We start from the raw sequence: 16,492 nt of genomic DNA on the forward strand, positions 1-16,492 counted from the left end.
CATTTTTACTGTGGCGTTCACTAGCCGAAGTAAATATTTAAGGCTTGTGCATTTTACCTTGCAGCTGGAGCATCCTCAGACAAGTCCGTGACGGCAAAAGAACGCATCGACGTCATTTTGTTCCGAACAAAAAGTCTTGGAAAGTACTGGAGCTTTGGTGTCAATATTGTAGAAGTCGAGGGCGAAAACAACAGGAGATTCTTCATGGTCGAAGTAAGTGACCAACAAATATTTTAATATCACGTTATGATCGGTCAGCGAACAGTGTCATCATCAGAGGATACACACTGCCAAAATGGAATCGACTTGGTATACACTTGTGATTAAAATATAACTCAAAGGCTTGCAAGCTAAACCATGGATTGGAGAGCTAAGGTTTGTGAAGGGAAATCAGAATACCGTAAAAAATAAGCATTATGATTACATCGCATCTGATGCTTTGATGTTAACTGATATGAGATTGCGCCATGAGGCCTGCGCTTTTGAGCTTGGGTCTTCAGGCTAGGTGGAGATATCGCTCAAAGAAGGTTGTGTAATCATTCTGAAAACAAACAATTCCCATTATCTTCTGAACGAACCATTTGATTTCAAACCGATTAGAATCCTATGCCGGAACTCGCTTTCATGATGTTTTGTGGGCACAGTACACCGCGCATGCACCGTTCTCAGAAATGGGTTAATGAAAGGAAAGGGATACTTAAATACTATAAAGCGACGACCACAACAAAAATTAAGAGTTATCAATTCCAGCTCATAGAGAAACCAAATTTCGAATCTCGGAACATAGCCTCTTTTTTTGACAGCGAGAGCGATGGCTTCCTGACATAATTTCCACACCAGACGATGTGGAATGTTTCCACCACCTCTGTGGTGTGCTATTGCGGATGCCGAAAAAAGACCTGTGTTTTCTCGAAGATAGGCCGGCGATTTTGGCATTCGCGAATGTTTTGACGTAGCCCGGAATAGGAGACGTTAATTGTTATGCTCTCTGAGATGAACATTCAAATATTGCCCAGTCTGGCTTATGTACGCGAGTCTATTCTGTGACACCCGCTGTGGTCAACATACTGCCACGACCACTGTGATCACACAGGCAAGTTTCAGCAGAAGACCCTGCTTGGTTCCTGTCGAGGCAAGCCGCATCCTTATCCGTGGTGTTCACAGCCGGCGCTGTTCTCGCGCAGAAGGTGAAGAGCGGGAGCCCAGCCCAGGTGTCGCACGTGCTGGAGGGCGACGTCATCGTGGCGGTAAACGGCCAGGACGTGACCAGCCTGCCCGTCGGCGAGGTGCGGCGCAGGATGCAGGACTCCGGAGACCAGCTGGTCCTCACGGTTCTCTCGTCGAGCGCCTTCCGCCTGCTCGAGACACGCCGCGACATGGACGAGGTGCGCCCGCATCTTTATAAGTCTTCACCACCAACAGTCGTGGGCAACTCCGTGCATGACCTTTGGCTTATCATTGAGTGATTCACAGAAGTCATTTTAGCCCGAAGAGATCTCAAGTGCAACTTCCTTCCTGGCTCTACTTATGCTCTGTCATTGAAAGAATTTATTGATTGTGCGATTTGTAGACGACATGTTCTTACTTTGCGTCTTTATGTGCAATTGTGGTATGTGATATGGTGAGGACTGTTACGATTGCCTTTTGTCGGTTGTTTCTTATTCCCTTCTTCCTTATTCAAGGCTGTAGTATGTGAAAATAAACGAATAAACTTAATAAAAACTCCCTTAGCTTGCCATTGGTAGGGGGTAGCTGATGTGCTATTTCAGCTATCATCATGGTGACAGCTGCCCTAAACCCGAGCAGGAAAATCATCAGAGTGCAACTGAACGTAGCTTACTGCGGCTCTATCGCTTATTCTGTGCAAAAAAGATAGGACACAGTGCAGCCATTTGTGCTCCTAATATGACGCGTTCAAAATATTAGCGCAAATAATCCGCTGCGCGTCCAATTATGCTCTACGAACAAAGCATTCCAATCCGTGGCTTCCTCTCGCTGAGGAGATTTTTTTCTTTTTCTGGAGTGTCCATTTTAGGTGCAACGAAAATGCTGAACGCAGACAGTATTCATGCTTTCTGAACAAGATTTCTTTACAAGCTAGGCAATGTTTCCAGTGGGCACAAAGTCCATCTGTCCGTATTGAAGATTGCTTTGCTTAGAAATCATGTGTTTGACAGGGAAAAAGCCTAACATCGAAATTCACATTGGGTGCATTAAATGGCAATGGCGCATGCGCATGCATAGATTGTCCACTTCACCAACTTGCGTACATAAGCCAGCGCGCTTAGTACAGTGTTGTCCTTTCTTTTATTCTTTTTGCCTTCACCACTGAGCAGATCCTCAAGGCAGCAGGCCAAGACACCCTCCAGCTCAGGGTCATTCACACCACCTGTGGGGGCAGCGGCAACTACGGCTTCACCGCCTTCGAGGCCAAGGCGTGGAACGAGAAGAAGAAGGCGCTGGTGCACTGCCACGTTATTCAGAAGGTGCGCACGGTGCCACTTGGGCTGGCTGAGTTGAGTTGAGTTGAGTGGTTGTAAACTACCGGTGGGATTAGCCTTGCAGTTGCTGCCGGCAATTGCTCCACCGTAGCGACACCTAAATAGAAATCACAGAAACACTGTCCGCAAAAACCCAAATAGACGCTCCTGAGGTCACCATATGGATGCCAAATCCGCGTCCTGCAGGTAAAGTAGAAGACGGCGAGAAGCATCCCTTCTACTCGACTGGCTCCCGCGCGGGAAAACAATGTCCTGAAGAGAACTTTGAGGAACTCCTGCCTTCCTGAGGGATCCGAATAACACAGCCCGTTCCGCGTTGTACAAAGTACAGCACAAGAGGTAATGTTCTATGTCACCACACACACCACACGTTGAACACAATGGTGACAACGCTAGGCCAGTCTTATACATCCACGCCGGCGTACGAGCAGAATCCGTTCGAACGCGGTGCAGCAAAGGGGCTTGGTACCTTTTGTGACCCTTGGTCACACATGGCTGATGAGGAGAGCTCCTCAAAGAACTGAAGTGGCACGACACCTCATCTCTGAACATTTGCTTGACTTCATGAGGGACTCCATGTACTGGAATCCCGGAGAGAGCTGTACGGGCGAGGTTGTCTGCTATCTCGTTGCCTAAGACACCTATGTGCGAGGGCACCCATTGAAAACGTATAGAGAAGCCTTTGCTATGTAGATTCTACACCAAACATGGGATCTAAGGCTCAAGGCATCAGTGGGGAACCCGTACTCTAACCTTTGAAGGGCAGATTTTGAATCCGTAATTATGACAGTGGGTTGAGGCGTACAACACCGTAGCTTCTTTAGAGCTGCCTCAATGGCAACGCTTTCGGCCATTGTGGAGGACACGACTTTAGTAAAACTAACAGACCAATCATGCTTCAAAGACGGAATATGAAAAGCAGCTGCACTAGATCCTCTGACCTTGTCCACAGAGCCGTCTGTAAAAATTTGAAGATGAATGGCATATTCGGTCTCAAGATGTTCCAGTACGAGCGAACGTATTTCCGCTAAAGGAGAATTCCGCTTAGCGCGAACGTGGGGAATTGTCAAGGAACAATCGAGGCTCGGAAAGGACCAAGGTGGCTTCAACGTCTTAGGTCGATCTCGAAGGTCGAGACCCAGAGAACGAAGAGTATTTAAAGCCAAGTACGCCTGGGACTCAGATCTCTTTCGAAGGCGCTGTAGAAGCGCTCTCCCGGCAACAGTCTCTCTGAGGCGGCCAATTTGCAGCAAAAGTCTTTGTGAAGCGGCTAGCCGAAGAGGTTTCGATTGAGACTCATACAGTACTGCATTGTTTGGAGCAGCCTGCGGAACGCCGAGAGCCCTCCTTAGTCCCATTCTGTGCAAAACCTCAAGGCGTTCCAGCTGCGATACCGAGGGGGAAATTAAAGGGAGCTGGTACATTATGCGACTTGTCACCAGGGCATCGTGAAGCCTGATCATTGAAGCAGGATGGTTTCCCCATTGCTCACTAGCAACACTACGAAGCACATTGAGACGCGAAGATAGTGAAGCCACAATCGAGTCCACAGCTCGTCGCCACTGTAGACGTGAGTCAATAGTGACGCCCAAAAAACGTATGTGGTTAACCTGACGAAGGCAAGACTGATCAAGGTATATGCTCAGCCGCGCATGCCGTCGTCCCCTACCTGGAAACAGGACGAAGCCAGATTTTTCCACCGAGAGAGAAAACCCAACACCTTGAAGGTAACTTTTAACTGAAAGCACGGCCTGTCGCGCTAATAGAGCTAAGCATTTGTGTTGATATCCGGTTAACCAAAGACAAATGTCGTCTGCATATATCGACATATGGACATGCCTGCAATGTTTTTGCACTTTTGCGGGAAGACCAGCCATGACAACATTAAAGAGCGTTGGGGACAGGACACTACCCTGAGGTACCCCTCGCGATACCGCCCTTTTTGGAGCTCATTGTACTGCCTAACCGCACTCGAAATTTACGATCACTGAGAAATGAGTGAATGAATCGCAGAAGATAGCCCTGTACGCCTATGACCTGCAGACTATTCAGTATTGAGCTCTAGAGGACGCTATCATAAGCCTTTGATACGTCTAGGAAAATAGCTAGTGTTGAAAGTCCAAAAGCACTCTGATGTTCAATGTGGCTTATCAAGTCCAGGACGCTATCTTGCGCGCTTAAACCTGTGCGGAATTCAGTCATGCATGTTGGTAGTGCCCTTCTATCCTCAAGCCACCAAGACAAACGCTTACTTGCCATCTTCTCCATGAGCTTAGCCACACACGACGTCAGCGATACAGGACGATACGAGGCCGCGTCTGTCCTCTCTTTGCTGGCCTTCAGCAGTGGGACTACACAAGCCACCTTCCATGAAGGAGGAACGTCACCAGACTCCCACACTCGATTGAGATAGGTTAGGAGCATCTTCCGGTGTTCCAGAGGCAGGTTCTGTAACAATTGATTGGTAATGCCGTCAGGACCTGGTGCACAGCGACGCCGCAGGCTGCGGAGCGCTGTCTGTAGTTCTCGAAGTGTGCACGGGGCGTCCATAACAGACGGAGACGTAGCAGGCAGAGCGCAGGGATGAATGCCTGGTCTGTAATTTACAAATGCATCCGCAAATTCCTCTGCCAAGCAAACGAGATGTTTCTGCGTGCGCAATGCAAGCGCCTCGAAACGTTTACTCGGACGAGAGCCACCAGCAAGACTGCCAACGACACGCCAAATTCTCGTTATTGGTGAGAAAATAGTCAAACTAGCGCAAAAGGATGCCTACTGGGACCTACAGAGCTTGTTCGCATGACGTCTAATGGCAGAGTTGAGCCTGTTGAAAGTTGTCTTCAAGGCTCTGTCGTCCTTCTTCCGCAACAGTTGTCGCTCCGCCCTTCTGCGCACTGCGCAGAGGATCCGGAGTTTTAAATCCGGAGTCGGAAAATGATCAGGTAGCTTGAGCGCCGTGGTAGCAGCCGTCTTAGAATAAATCATTTTGTTTGTCACATCACCGGAAACACAGGCTAAGTGCTCCCTGTATTTGTCCCAATTAACAACATGGCAAATTTTAGGACCACGCAGATGGAAGCCGGCAGTAAACACAAATATCGGGTAGTGATCACTTCCCATTCGGTCAGCTCTAGTTGACCACTGCACACGGACGTCAGGTGAATGTAAGGTTAGGTCTATAGATGTGGGTGAGGTTGGAGGTCGAAAGAAAGTGGGACTTCCGTCATTGGCCACGCACAGGTCCAAACTGTCGATGACTTCTACAAGTTGGCGTCCGCGAGGATCTGTGTTCCTGTCACCCCAGGCAGAGTGGTGGGCGTTGAAGTCACCGCAGATGATTCTGGGTGCTGGGCAGCGGTCACAAAGTTGCTGGAGGAACAAAGCCATATCGACCTTCTTCCGCGAGGACACGTAAACTGATGCAATGGACAGAGATCGGAAGGCGAGCCGAATCCTAACAGCCACTGCCTCAATACTGTCGGTGCAAAGATCGGTGACGTTCAAAGCCACATGAGGAATCTCCCTTCGTATGTAAAGGGCGGCACTTCCTGCGGGAAAAGACTTTATGCTGCAATTCTTGTGGGCGACGTATCCCGGCAAAGACCTCCCGCTTGGCAAGCCAGCCTCCGAGAGGGCCAGTACTGGAACACAGTTCTCTTTCAAGAACAATTTTAGTTCTGCTAATCGACTTATAATCCCAGCGCAGTTCCATTGCATGATAAACGGCACTTTTCTAGGGTTTTTAGTTGCAACAGGTTGAAGAAAACTAGCCATCTAGTTCTCTGCGAAGGCGGTGATCAAGGTCTCAAAGGAAATCACCACAACTGTATAAAGTTCTTCAAAGTGCCAGGCTGCATCGCTTGGCTATATGAACGCAGGACATCAAACAAAGCGCGTAGAAGGTCGGAGAGATTCCGGCTTTTGAGCTCCTTATTTTGCTGCACGCACTGGCGGACCACTTCGACAAAAGACGGGGACTGGGACCCACTCTTGGCCACGGTAGCTGGTGTCTGCATCTCTTTTAAGGCAAGGGGATGTCATCCATGTTGTCGAGTCTTGCTGTGATCTGGTCGCTGAGGAACATGGACACTTTTTGCAGAAGCAGATCGAACAGCCAGGTCACCCTCGGAGGCCGTTCCCGACTTGCTCGGATCAGGTCGTGCAGCGACGTCGCTTGCTACCACGTCTCGAGCTTCCGACTCGAGCGCAGGGAACTCTTCACTTCCATGTATCGGCTCCTCAGTAGGTTGTGGTTTGGGGCCACTAATGAAGGACTTGCGACAGTGTAAGGCGCTTACACGGAATGTGCAGCCACTGAAACTCGCTGGATGGTCACCTCCACAATTAGCGCAAGCAAAATCTGCCTTGCACTCTTTGTAATCATGGCCACCACCACACCGCTTGCAACGTTGATCTTTGTTGCAAACTCTCGCTACATGTCCAAAGCTTTGGCACCTGAAGCACCGGGGAGGAGTTTCAACGAACTCGTGGACTGCATGTTTGGTCAAACCAAGATCAATTATTCCAGGGCGCTTGGTGTTGGGAGCAAACGTTAGCACAATAGCGTTTGTAGGCTTCGCTGCCCATTGTTGTTCTCCAGGCTCCACCCGGCGCATTAACCGTCGCACGTGCAGAACTCCTTGCGGTTTCAAGTAGTCAAGAAGGGCACTTTCCGAATACCACGCTGGTACTCCCCTTATAACACATGTGTTAGTCATGTAGGAGTGTGGCAACCGGGCTTGAACTCGTATGCCACCGATCTGAGAGCACCGCAGAAGAATGTCTACTTGCTCTCCCGTTGAGATATCTAGATGAAGAGCCCCTTGCGTTGTGAAGCGACTGCGAATCGGAGCAGATCCCAGTAGTACTTTAATATCATCGAACAGCCTGATAGGGTTCCACTCTCTGAAGTCAACACCTTTCTCTTTTGGCTGAACTATCGCTGGGATGCCGACTGTCCGGTGCTTCCGATGACTCACCACTTTGAAGCCATCGTTGTCCATTTCCGCCATGTCAGCCACTTCCTCGTCAGAGGCGACGATAGTTGAGTCGTCCCCACTGAGCGATGATGACGCACTGCACTGCTGGACGTCCCTGATGACTGGCAGATCCCCGCCATGTGATGCCATGGCCGCCTCCGCCCCACTGGGCTCCTTCGGATGGCGCGGTCCCTTTAAGGATACCGGCGCCGGAGCTGCCGTACCCTTCCCGTAGGGACAGTACCGCCTTAAAGACGCGGCCGTCTTCCAAGGATGGAAATAACCTAATTAATAACTAGAAAACAAGGCAAAATTATTGAGCTGAGGTGACAACGGATCGAGCAGCGTCGTCTTCCTCTTCTTCTGGCTGACTCAGCTGCGGCTGCTTGCTTCTCGTGCAGTGAGAACCATCTGATTAGCGCACCGGGCGCGTACTTACCAGCCATATCAATTGAAGCCACTAGTTGACAATGGGGCGGTTTTTGTAGCGTGAGCTACACTGGCCTAGGTTGAGCAGTTTCGCGTGGCTCCTGGAGAGCCGTGCTGCGCATGCGCGAGGAGCAGTGACGTTGCACGGCGCACAGCTGGCGCGCCGGAGCAGCCTCCGCGCGCGCCAGAGGAGTGACGTCATAGCCAACGGCAGACGTACTGGCGCCGGTGCGTGCCCAGCGGTGCGCCTCCGTTGCGCAGTAGCCAAGTCTGACGCTGCGCCTGAGCCGCCTGATAGCGCCTCTCATTTTGTGCGCAGCAGAGGTATCAGTGGGAGTATACATATAGCGGGGCGTTTGCCAGCATGGAATAGCCATTGAGAAGGAGAGAGAAATTGCTGTTGACGCTACGTATATCCTGGCATAGCCGAGCTAAGCCACTGCTAAATTTTTAGTTGCTGGTTTATGGTTTATGGCGGTTTAACGTCCCAAAGCGTCTCAGGCTATGAGAGACGCCGTAGTGAAGGGCTCCGAGAATTTCGACCACCTGGGGTTCTTTAACGTGCACTGACATCGCACAGTACACGGGCCTCTAGAATTTCGCCTCTATCGAAATTCGACTGCCACGGTCGGGATCGAACCCGCGTCTTTCGGGCCGGCAGCCGAGCGCCATAACCACTCAGCCACCGCGGCGGCTAATTTTTAGTTGCCTCTGGACAACAATCCCTGCAGAGGCAGGCCTGATGGATTTCAGACATGCTGAAAGTGTGCAAACAGGAATAAAGATGTAGGCTTTTGCAGTAGACCATATAAAAAACCTCTGTTGTATTGGGGACAATAAATAACCGAACGCAAGGTAACCTGCCAATCGAACCGAAGCATTAACAGTCCATAAGCATGCTCCAATTTATTGCGCTGCCGAGGCATACAGCGGAGTTGCTCACGATGGGTTTTCCCAGCACGGTCGTACTCGACCTGCTTACTGCTGCTGGCAGAGCTACGCTTGTGATGCTTGAGTGGCTCTTCCAGGAGAATAGAGATGATAGGAGAGGTAGATAAAGGGTGGCTATGGGTGGCTAGGCAGCCGCCTAGCTAGGGGTGTTGAGTGGGGATATGGCTGATGGGTGGTGCTTCTGAAGGGCAGCTGAGAGAACCGCTACGCCTTTGAATTCTACTTTTTCATTTTGATGCTGCGTGGGCTTCTGTGCTTGGAGGCCTTGTGGAGGGTGGTGATGGCGGTGGTGAGAGCCAATATACGATCCCGGAGTCTGTCAACAGACAAGTCTGCCGTATATCGTGATGATATATCTTTTGTGACACGCTCTCACTGAATCCACGGAACAATGTGTGTCACATATCTCAACCGGCATATCACCAGTCCCCTCAAGAACGCTCAGCTTATTCCTTGTCGTGATTCGAGTAGATTCTTACCTGGATGTTCACAGTGTTCCTGTGCTTGCTCATACCTGAAGCGGTAATAGCGATTTGCCTTGGTTCATGAAAAACATCGAGCTCCAGAACAGCGGCTTGGTGCGCCATTTGTCACAAGCAGAGCGAGTGACGGCATGGACAAGTCGTGAGCAAAATACACAATGTCGTCCCCTTCTGTTCGCACGCAGGTGACGAACGCGCAGATCGTCACGCCCAACAAGCACCTGTTCCCGGGCGACGTGCTTCTCATGGTGGACGGGGTGCCGGCGGAGAGCATGGACCAGTACGGCGTCCGTGCCGCATTGGCCAGGGGCGCCAACGAAATCAACATCACCATCGCGCCCATGTCTCCGCTGCGTCTCAAGCGGCCCTCGTTCACCAGGCTGCACGAGACCGTAATGACGGACGCCAACCTGCCCGAGCCCTCGGCCAAGGCGGTCATCGAGCCGCAACGCGCTTGATTCGCTGCGCGCGCGTGCCGTTGCTCGGGCCCATCCTGGAGGGAGCGGGGCCAACTACTTTTCGGCAGCGAACAAAGAGAAATCCAGTACCTATTAAAGTTCCGAGACAAAGGTCTTTGCATGACGCGCACAGCGGCTTAGCTGCGCACGCTGCTGCGTCTGCAACGCGGCCGCGTGTGCGTGTCCGATAAATACTGTTCGTCATTAAAGATGCCCGCCCTACGTCCATACACCGCCAGAAAGGGCATGCAGATCAACTAGTGGCCCTGCACGTAACTAGAGGACGATTCGCTTTCGAGTACGAGTCTCATTTGCGCTTGTAAAACAAATGGTGAAGCGAAGATGCAGCGCTTTCATGTGCGCCGTTCTGATTCTCTCTTCGAATAAAATGTTTTCGCTACTGGGACTACAAGCTGCGCACGAGGATTTTCTCCCATGAACAGCTCGCATATTACAAAGACAGGAGGAGGCACTAAGTTAAGGACGTGACGAGATAGTGGGTTAGTGCTCAAATGTGGAATACGTCTTTCTCTACATTCCTAGCTCGCTGGGAGTCCTCATGTCACTCCTGGTGCGGTGGCTAAGCGCTGATTCGCTCGCTGCCCTGCAGGTAGCTGTTTCAAGGACAGCTACCTGTGGGGCTTGTCAGAAAACATAGAAAAAATATAAAACACACTTAGGACAACGGACCAGGAAGACCTTCCTTGTCCATTGTCCTAAGTGCGCTTTATATTCCTTTACATGATGCTATACCAACTAGCCCAAATGTCGATTTTACTTGTGAGACCGGTTGCTCTTCCCGAGCAGCCTCTCGCGACGAGTGAATAACTGCCTCCTGCAACGGTGGGAAGCTTGCTCCCAATCCGGTGGCAGGTGGGAACCTGTCGCGGTGGGTATGTTTATCACTTCACGAGGTCATTTGGCCACATGCTATTTCTCACAACGCCCACGACGACGACACCGCCGATTACGCCGGATTTTTTGCAGAACAGAAGCCTTATTGCAGTCGCCCTAAAATGCAAATAAAATGAAAACGGACGGAAAGCGCCATTTTCAAATACTTTCGTTACTGGTAAGTCGTATTTGCACAAATCTCTCATGGGTCTTAGAGTGTCCCCACCGTCGAAACAACAGAGAAAACTGCAGAGCGGAACGAAATCGAAGGTGCCGATGAGGAGGTGGGCTGGGAAAACTGCGGGCATAATTCACGTAGACCACCTTCTGTTGCAGTCAAGAGCGGGCTGCAACGCCTCATGTGTCTGGCAGCGCATGTGGGCATAGTGTACAAAACTTAGCGAGTGCGTCGAGTGCTACGCTCTGAGGACCCGGCCCGGCAGAAGACCGCCACGGACCGGGCTGCTGACGTCATGGACCAAAGGAACATGAACGTTTGAGCTTACGTTGAGCTTTTGAGCGGGGGCCCAGGGGCCTGTGTGCCCGAAACACTTCTGTCAAAATAGAAGTTCCAAGAGCGTTAGCTCATACATATCACGCTTCGAGATTTCGTGGGGTCTGCTACCCCCATGATCACAGCGCCATCTGAGGCAGGAAATACTCATCTCGTTCCGAGATTTCGTGAGGTCTCCTACCGGATGGATGGATGGATGGATGGATGGAAGGTAGGAGCGTCTCATTTGAAACAGGGCAGTGGTAGTTGCCACCATGCTAAGTTTTGTTCCTTTATTTTTGTTTAACTCTTGTGTAAGTTGTTAATAAAAATCGCCATTTTCTTTAAAATACGTCTTCCTACACTTTAAAACTTATGTCACCTCTCTGCTTTTGATCCACCAATCTTCCAATCTTTTTTGCTAGTTACCAGCGCGGATTTATTTACATGAGTATTGTTATCTCTAAACCCTAAGGCCTCAGGAAGAGTGACTGTGCCTGCATCGACCTCGGGATAGATACCATCACATTTTAGAATGAGGTGTTCTATTGTTTCTACCGACTTACCACACACAGCACATGTGTCGTCATCTTCGTTAAATTTCTTTTTGTAGCTGCGTGTTCTAAGACACTCTGGCCTAGCTTCAAAGAGGAGAGCACTGCCTCTTGAGTTATCATAAAACGTTTCCTTCCTGGTCTTCCTTTTCCAGCATCGACATAGTTCTACACTTTGCTTCTTTTTTATTGAATCTATCCAATTTTTACCTTCGGCGTTTTTAACCTGTCGTTTAATGCTCTTTCTTTCTCCTTCCTGGCCAACTTACTGCCCATCTTTCTAGTTCGTTTCCGCCAGTGCGTGTTAACGCTCTTTCTGTACAGGTATTTAAATACCTTAGCTGCCCACCTGTTATCGTCCAATTTCCTCAGGCGTTCTTCGTATAGTACTTTACTCTGAGCTTCCCGTGCTTCAAACGTTGCCCTGCCCATATGCCCCTGTACTGCCTCGTTTGTGGTTTTCCCGTAGGCACCTAGTGCTAATCTTCCAACAGCTCTCTGATTTACATCTACTTTCGGCTGAGCTTCTGCCTTCAAGCATAGAATCGCATTCCCGAAAGTAAGCCCCAGCAGCATTATTCATTTCCAAATACCTCTGAGGACTTCATACCTGTTGTACCCCCCCAATGCCCTGTGTTTCATTATCCCGGCAACTCTTCGCCCTTTGGCTATGAGAGACTGTTCGTGCTTTTCCGTGTACATATGCCCTTTGCTTACCCATACCCCGAGATATTTGTGTTCGGCCACTCGAGGTATTTCATGGCCTGGTATTGTAAGCTCCTGATCAGTTTTACCGTTGAAAATCATCACACCTGACTTAGTTGCGCTAAAACTGAAACCTAGACGGTCTCCTTCGTCTCCACAGCAATTCACCAAAGTTTTCAAATCTTCCTGGCTACCTGCTAACAGTACAATATCGTCCGCATACATTAAACCCGGTAGTCGCTGCCCAAAAACCTTTCTGCCTAATGCGTACGACAGATCATAACCTAGATTGCTTCCTTGTAGCCTTCTTTCCATACTTATTATATAAAGCATGAACAGCAGCGGTGATAGAGGACAACCTTGCCTTAATCCTTTATGTACTTGGGCATTTGTTGTACTCTTAATTCCTTCCCATGCTATTTCAACTTCATGTTCTCAATATATTTCCTGTGGAAAATTAATTACCTCTTGACCGACACCTTCACCTTTTGATATGTTCCGCAGGAATCCCCTGTTCACGTTATCGTATGCACGCTTATGTCCGGGAAGGCTAAATACAGAGGTATGTTTTCCGCCTTAGCTATTTCTATGCACTGGGTAAGCACAACAGGCAATCATCTAAGCGCCTACCGCTTCTGAACCCGTTCTGAAGTTCTCCGAGTATTCTATTACTTTCTACCCATGACTGCATCTTTATTTTCACCGCCTTCATCGCCAGCCTGTATGTAACTGATGTTATCGTAATCGGTCTGAAGGATTTTATGTTCGTGTTATTGCCTTTCTCTTCATAAATCGAATTCATTCTACTTTGTTTCCAGCTGTGCGGAATTTGCTGATTTGTTATGACTTTCTCCAATACATTTATCAGCGTTTCCTTGCCTCTTGGGCCAAGTTCATTAATTAGCTTGATTGTAATTTCGTCTATCCCTGCAGACGTACATCTTGGATTATTTGCTTCCGCCTTTTTCGAGTTAAGATTCGTCAGTTCGTCAGATCCAGTCAAGATTCGTCAGATCAAAGCGCCATCTTTGGCTCCAAGTAGAACACAGCGCATCTCGCATTGAGGCTTGTAGCGCCATCTACATTAGCATTGTAGAAAGAAACGCCGTGTGCCCATGATGACGTCACGGTTCAATATGGTGGATAGAGGTGGAACTATGCGAGTATGACGTCAGGGGACGAAATGGCGGCATAGTTTCGGTTTCTGGAGTCTAGTATGGCGCCCATTAAAATTGGTTGTGCCCTCTCACCATTCCCTTCTAAACCGCTCTCTTCTAAACCGGAGCTGCGTCGAGAGCAAAAGCTGCTTCCGTCGGAAGAACTCCAGTTGGAAGAAGTCAGAGATTGCAAGTCCACGGAGCTATTGCGTCACATGATTGACCTGGCAGCGCACCTGACCTCTTCCTCGAACGCCTCCCTGAGCGGATGACAGGCAATAAACCTTATTGGCTGAGTGGGAAAGACGTAGCCCCTCATAACGCAGCAGGTCAACCGCGCCGGATGGTCAACAGCTTATGCACCTCGGCGAGCCAGTCAGCCCGTTGGGCCAGCCGAATCTGAAGGCCCTCCTCCGAGCTGTGCAGCTTGGTCTCCAATTGCTCCCCTCTCCTAAATCTGGAGAGGGGGATTTGCCTGTCAGGGTGCAATACGGCAGGCCCAAATATGTGGGTGGTCACGACCCCCAGGCTGCCGGCAACCGACCTCGCCCCTGATATAAATGGCGGACCGTATAATGGATGTCCTGTTCTTTGTCATGCCTGCGGTTCGTCGTTCTTCAGACACCGATACGGTTTACAGCGGCTACTCTCCGACAAAGCAGCGCTCAGCAGTCACTGATCGACAAGCTGCATTCCGTCAAAAGAGCCCTCCGAACACGTCGCGGTGGCTCCTGATCTCAGTGTTTGCACAATGAAGGACTCCTCTGAGAAGACCGCTCACCCTAGACTCTTATCATCTGCTTCCCCCGCGCGAAACTCTGTTTCCAAGCTCGCGACTGTTCCCAAACATACAAATTCTGTACCAACCTTCTTGGGATGTGCCGCTCTCCAAGGCCCTGGCCTGACATTTAAAATATGAGCGAAGCATTTGCAAGGCAGACGTCAGCCCCTACTTCGACTTCCCTGTGTTTCCTATTCCGCTGTAATCAAGTTAATACTCCAGCCTTCAACAGAACATGAGCACCCATTGAGTCAGTTCTCCTAACCAGGCAGCCACTGCTGATTATTTCTGTTTACATAATTACCCCTGCTTCACGCTCCTGTGCAGAAGTACCTATATTTCTTCAGTCTTCGAAGACCCGCTGAGCATTTGCACATCAGCCGACCTCGCATCTGGACCCAGTAGCTGCTACAGTCCTGTCTTCTCGTGAACCTTGCACCACCGGCTCCCCTCTGTCAGTAACCACTATCCCTTAATGCCAAGAAGGACAGCCTTCAGTCGCAAGCGCTGTGCCTGAACCACGTCCATATAGCCCGCAGGTGCCGCAACTCTTACCAGCCCGGCCTGTCAAATGGCCGCAAGCATCCACAACTGTGTCATCGCCTGGCCCACATCTTCCTGACCAGTGTCTACCAGCGACCCATTAGTACCAAAAACTGGCCAACTACAGCGCTCTTTCTATGCGTTCTTGCAGCACTAAGGCATTAACTGTACACAGCACCTCTGAAATTGCCATTTCTCTCAGTGGTAGCTAGCTCTTCAGCCCAGTGCTTCCTCTTTACCATACACGCTATGAGACCAGACACCTAGCGTGTCCGTCTTCCTATCCACCACTTCCTCCTCTGCAGCCACGCTTCAGCTTCGGTCGACCTGCGGATGCCTGATTCCTTCACAGTATCCTCTCCTGGTCCACACCTTCCTAAACATGTCTACAAGCGACTCATCACTACCAACAGTAACCCATGACTACCAACAGCAGGCCCACTACAGGGTGAGAGCAATTGCAGGGGCTAGTTGGTGGTTCATGGACCAGTACAGGGGTCTCTTCATGCGTTTCCGCACGATGGCATTATTCACGGAGCTGAACTTCAGAGTATCACGGCGATACGGCTGGAGCGATGCCAAAGGTATTGCGCCACAGTCTCGACATTCGAGACTGCGCAATGTAAAAATAAACTAAGGAGAAGCAGATGGTAGGAGTAACACGGTGGTTTGGGCTAGTTGGTTGCAGTTCATAATGGAGACAAGTTTCGCGTGTGCGTTTTATTCATGCTGCGAAACTTGTCTCCATTATGAGATGGTAGGAGCCAGACTTGGCGCCGGGCCAAAATTTTCGCATGGCCTGACGCCAGAGCCATCGCGCGGTTTAGCTAAGAAAATGGCGAAGCAGACTGTGGGAACCAGCGTTTTCGCAACTTATGATCCTTCGCGCAGCCTCTGAGTTGTGATGGCAAAGTGGAACAATCAGTTCACCACGCGCGCGCGTCAGGTGTAGGTCTGCTAGTGCTACGGCCGACGCAGTAGCTCCCAGCCCGAAAGTCGTCGCCGCCGCGGATAATCCCCTGCCATACACTAAAGAAATATAGAAGTTGCAAAAATACCGCCTGACTTTGCGTGGCTAGCACAGCAAACCGCACCTGTGATCTCCGCAGCTGCTCTATGAAAGGTAAGAAAAAATCAAAGCAGCACAACACTTAACGCGCAGTAAACCGGCTCTCACATTAAATGTATGCCCTCTGCTGGGAAACATGACACCGGATGATGTTTTTCTTCTTTCCCTCTTCAACTTTGTTCTTCTTTCTCTCTTGGCTTGGCTCTTGGTTTGGCCGATCCACTCGGGAGCCAAGCGAAGGCACAGCCATTCCAAGCAACAAATAGAACAGGTTTCATTAACACGACTCAGGGTGGTCTTCAAAAAACGGCTCTCCCCGAAAATGAAGACATTCAGCTGAAAGTCAGCGCTTCTGTTATCTCCACCCTTGTTCCTGCCTGTCACGTGTTGTGCCGTGTCGTGTGACAGCGTCTCTCCTAGCCATGGACTTCGTCTTCAGCATAATGAGCACCCACACAAAAAAGCGGCTGTAATAAAATTATGAATTTCTAACCGA

General features: G+C 50.0%; 1 protein-coding gene across 1 annotated transcript in view; it reads left to right on the top strand.

Moving 5' to 3' along the window:
• The window catches only part of LOC144106265 (microtubule-associated serine/threonine-protein kinase 3-like), a 41,515-nt gene extending 31,482 nt beyond the window's left edge, over window positions 1–10,033 (top strand). Inside the window, exons 11-14 of the mRNA XM_077639028.1 lie at window positions 65–213; window positions 1,185–1,385; window positions 2,337–2,486; window positions 9,528–10,033. Of these exons, the coding sequence (XP_077495154.1) occupies window positions 65–213; window positions 1,185–1,385; window positions 2,337–2,486; window positions 9,528–9,800 (773 nt within the window). The 3' untranslated portion in view covers window positions 9,801–10,033. The remainder of the gene's footprint in view (window positions 1–64; window positions 214–1,184; window positions 1,386–2,336; window positions 2,487–9,527) is intronic.
• The last annotated feature ends 6,459 nt before the right edge of the window (window positions 10,034–16,492 follow it).

Source organism: Amblyomma americanum, chromosome 10 (genome assembly GCF_052857255.1).
Source record: "Amblyomma americanum isolate KBUSLIRL-KWMA chromosome 10, ASM5285725v1, whole genome shotgun sequence".
NCBI lineage: Eukaryota > Metazoa > Arthropoda > Arachnida > Ixodida > Ixodidae > Amblyomma > Amblyomma americanum.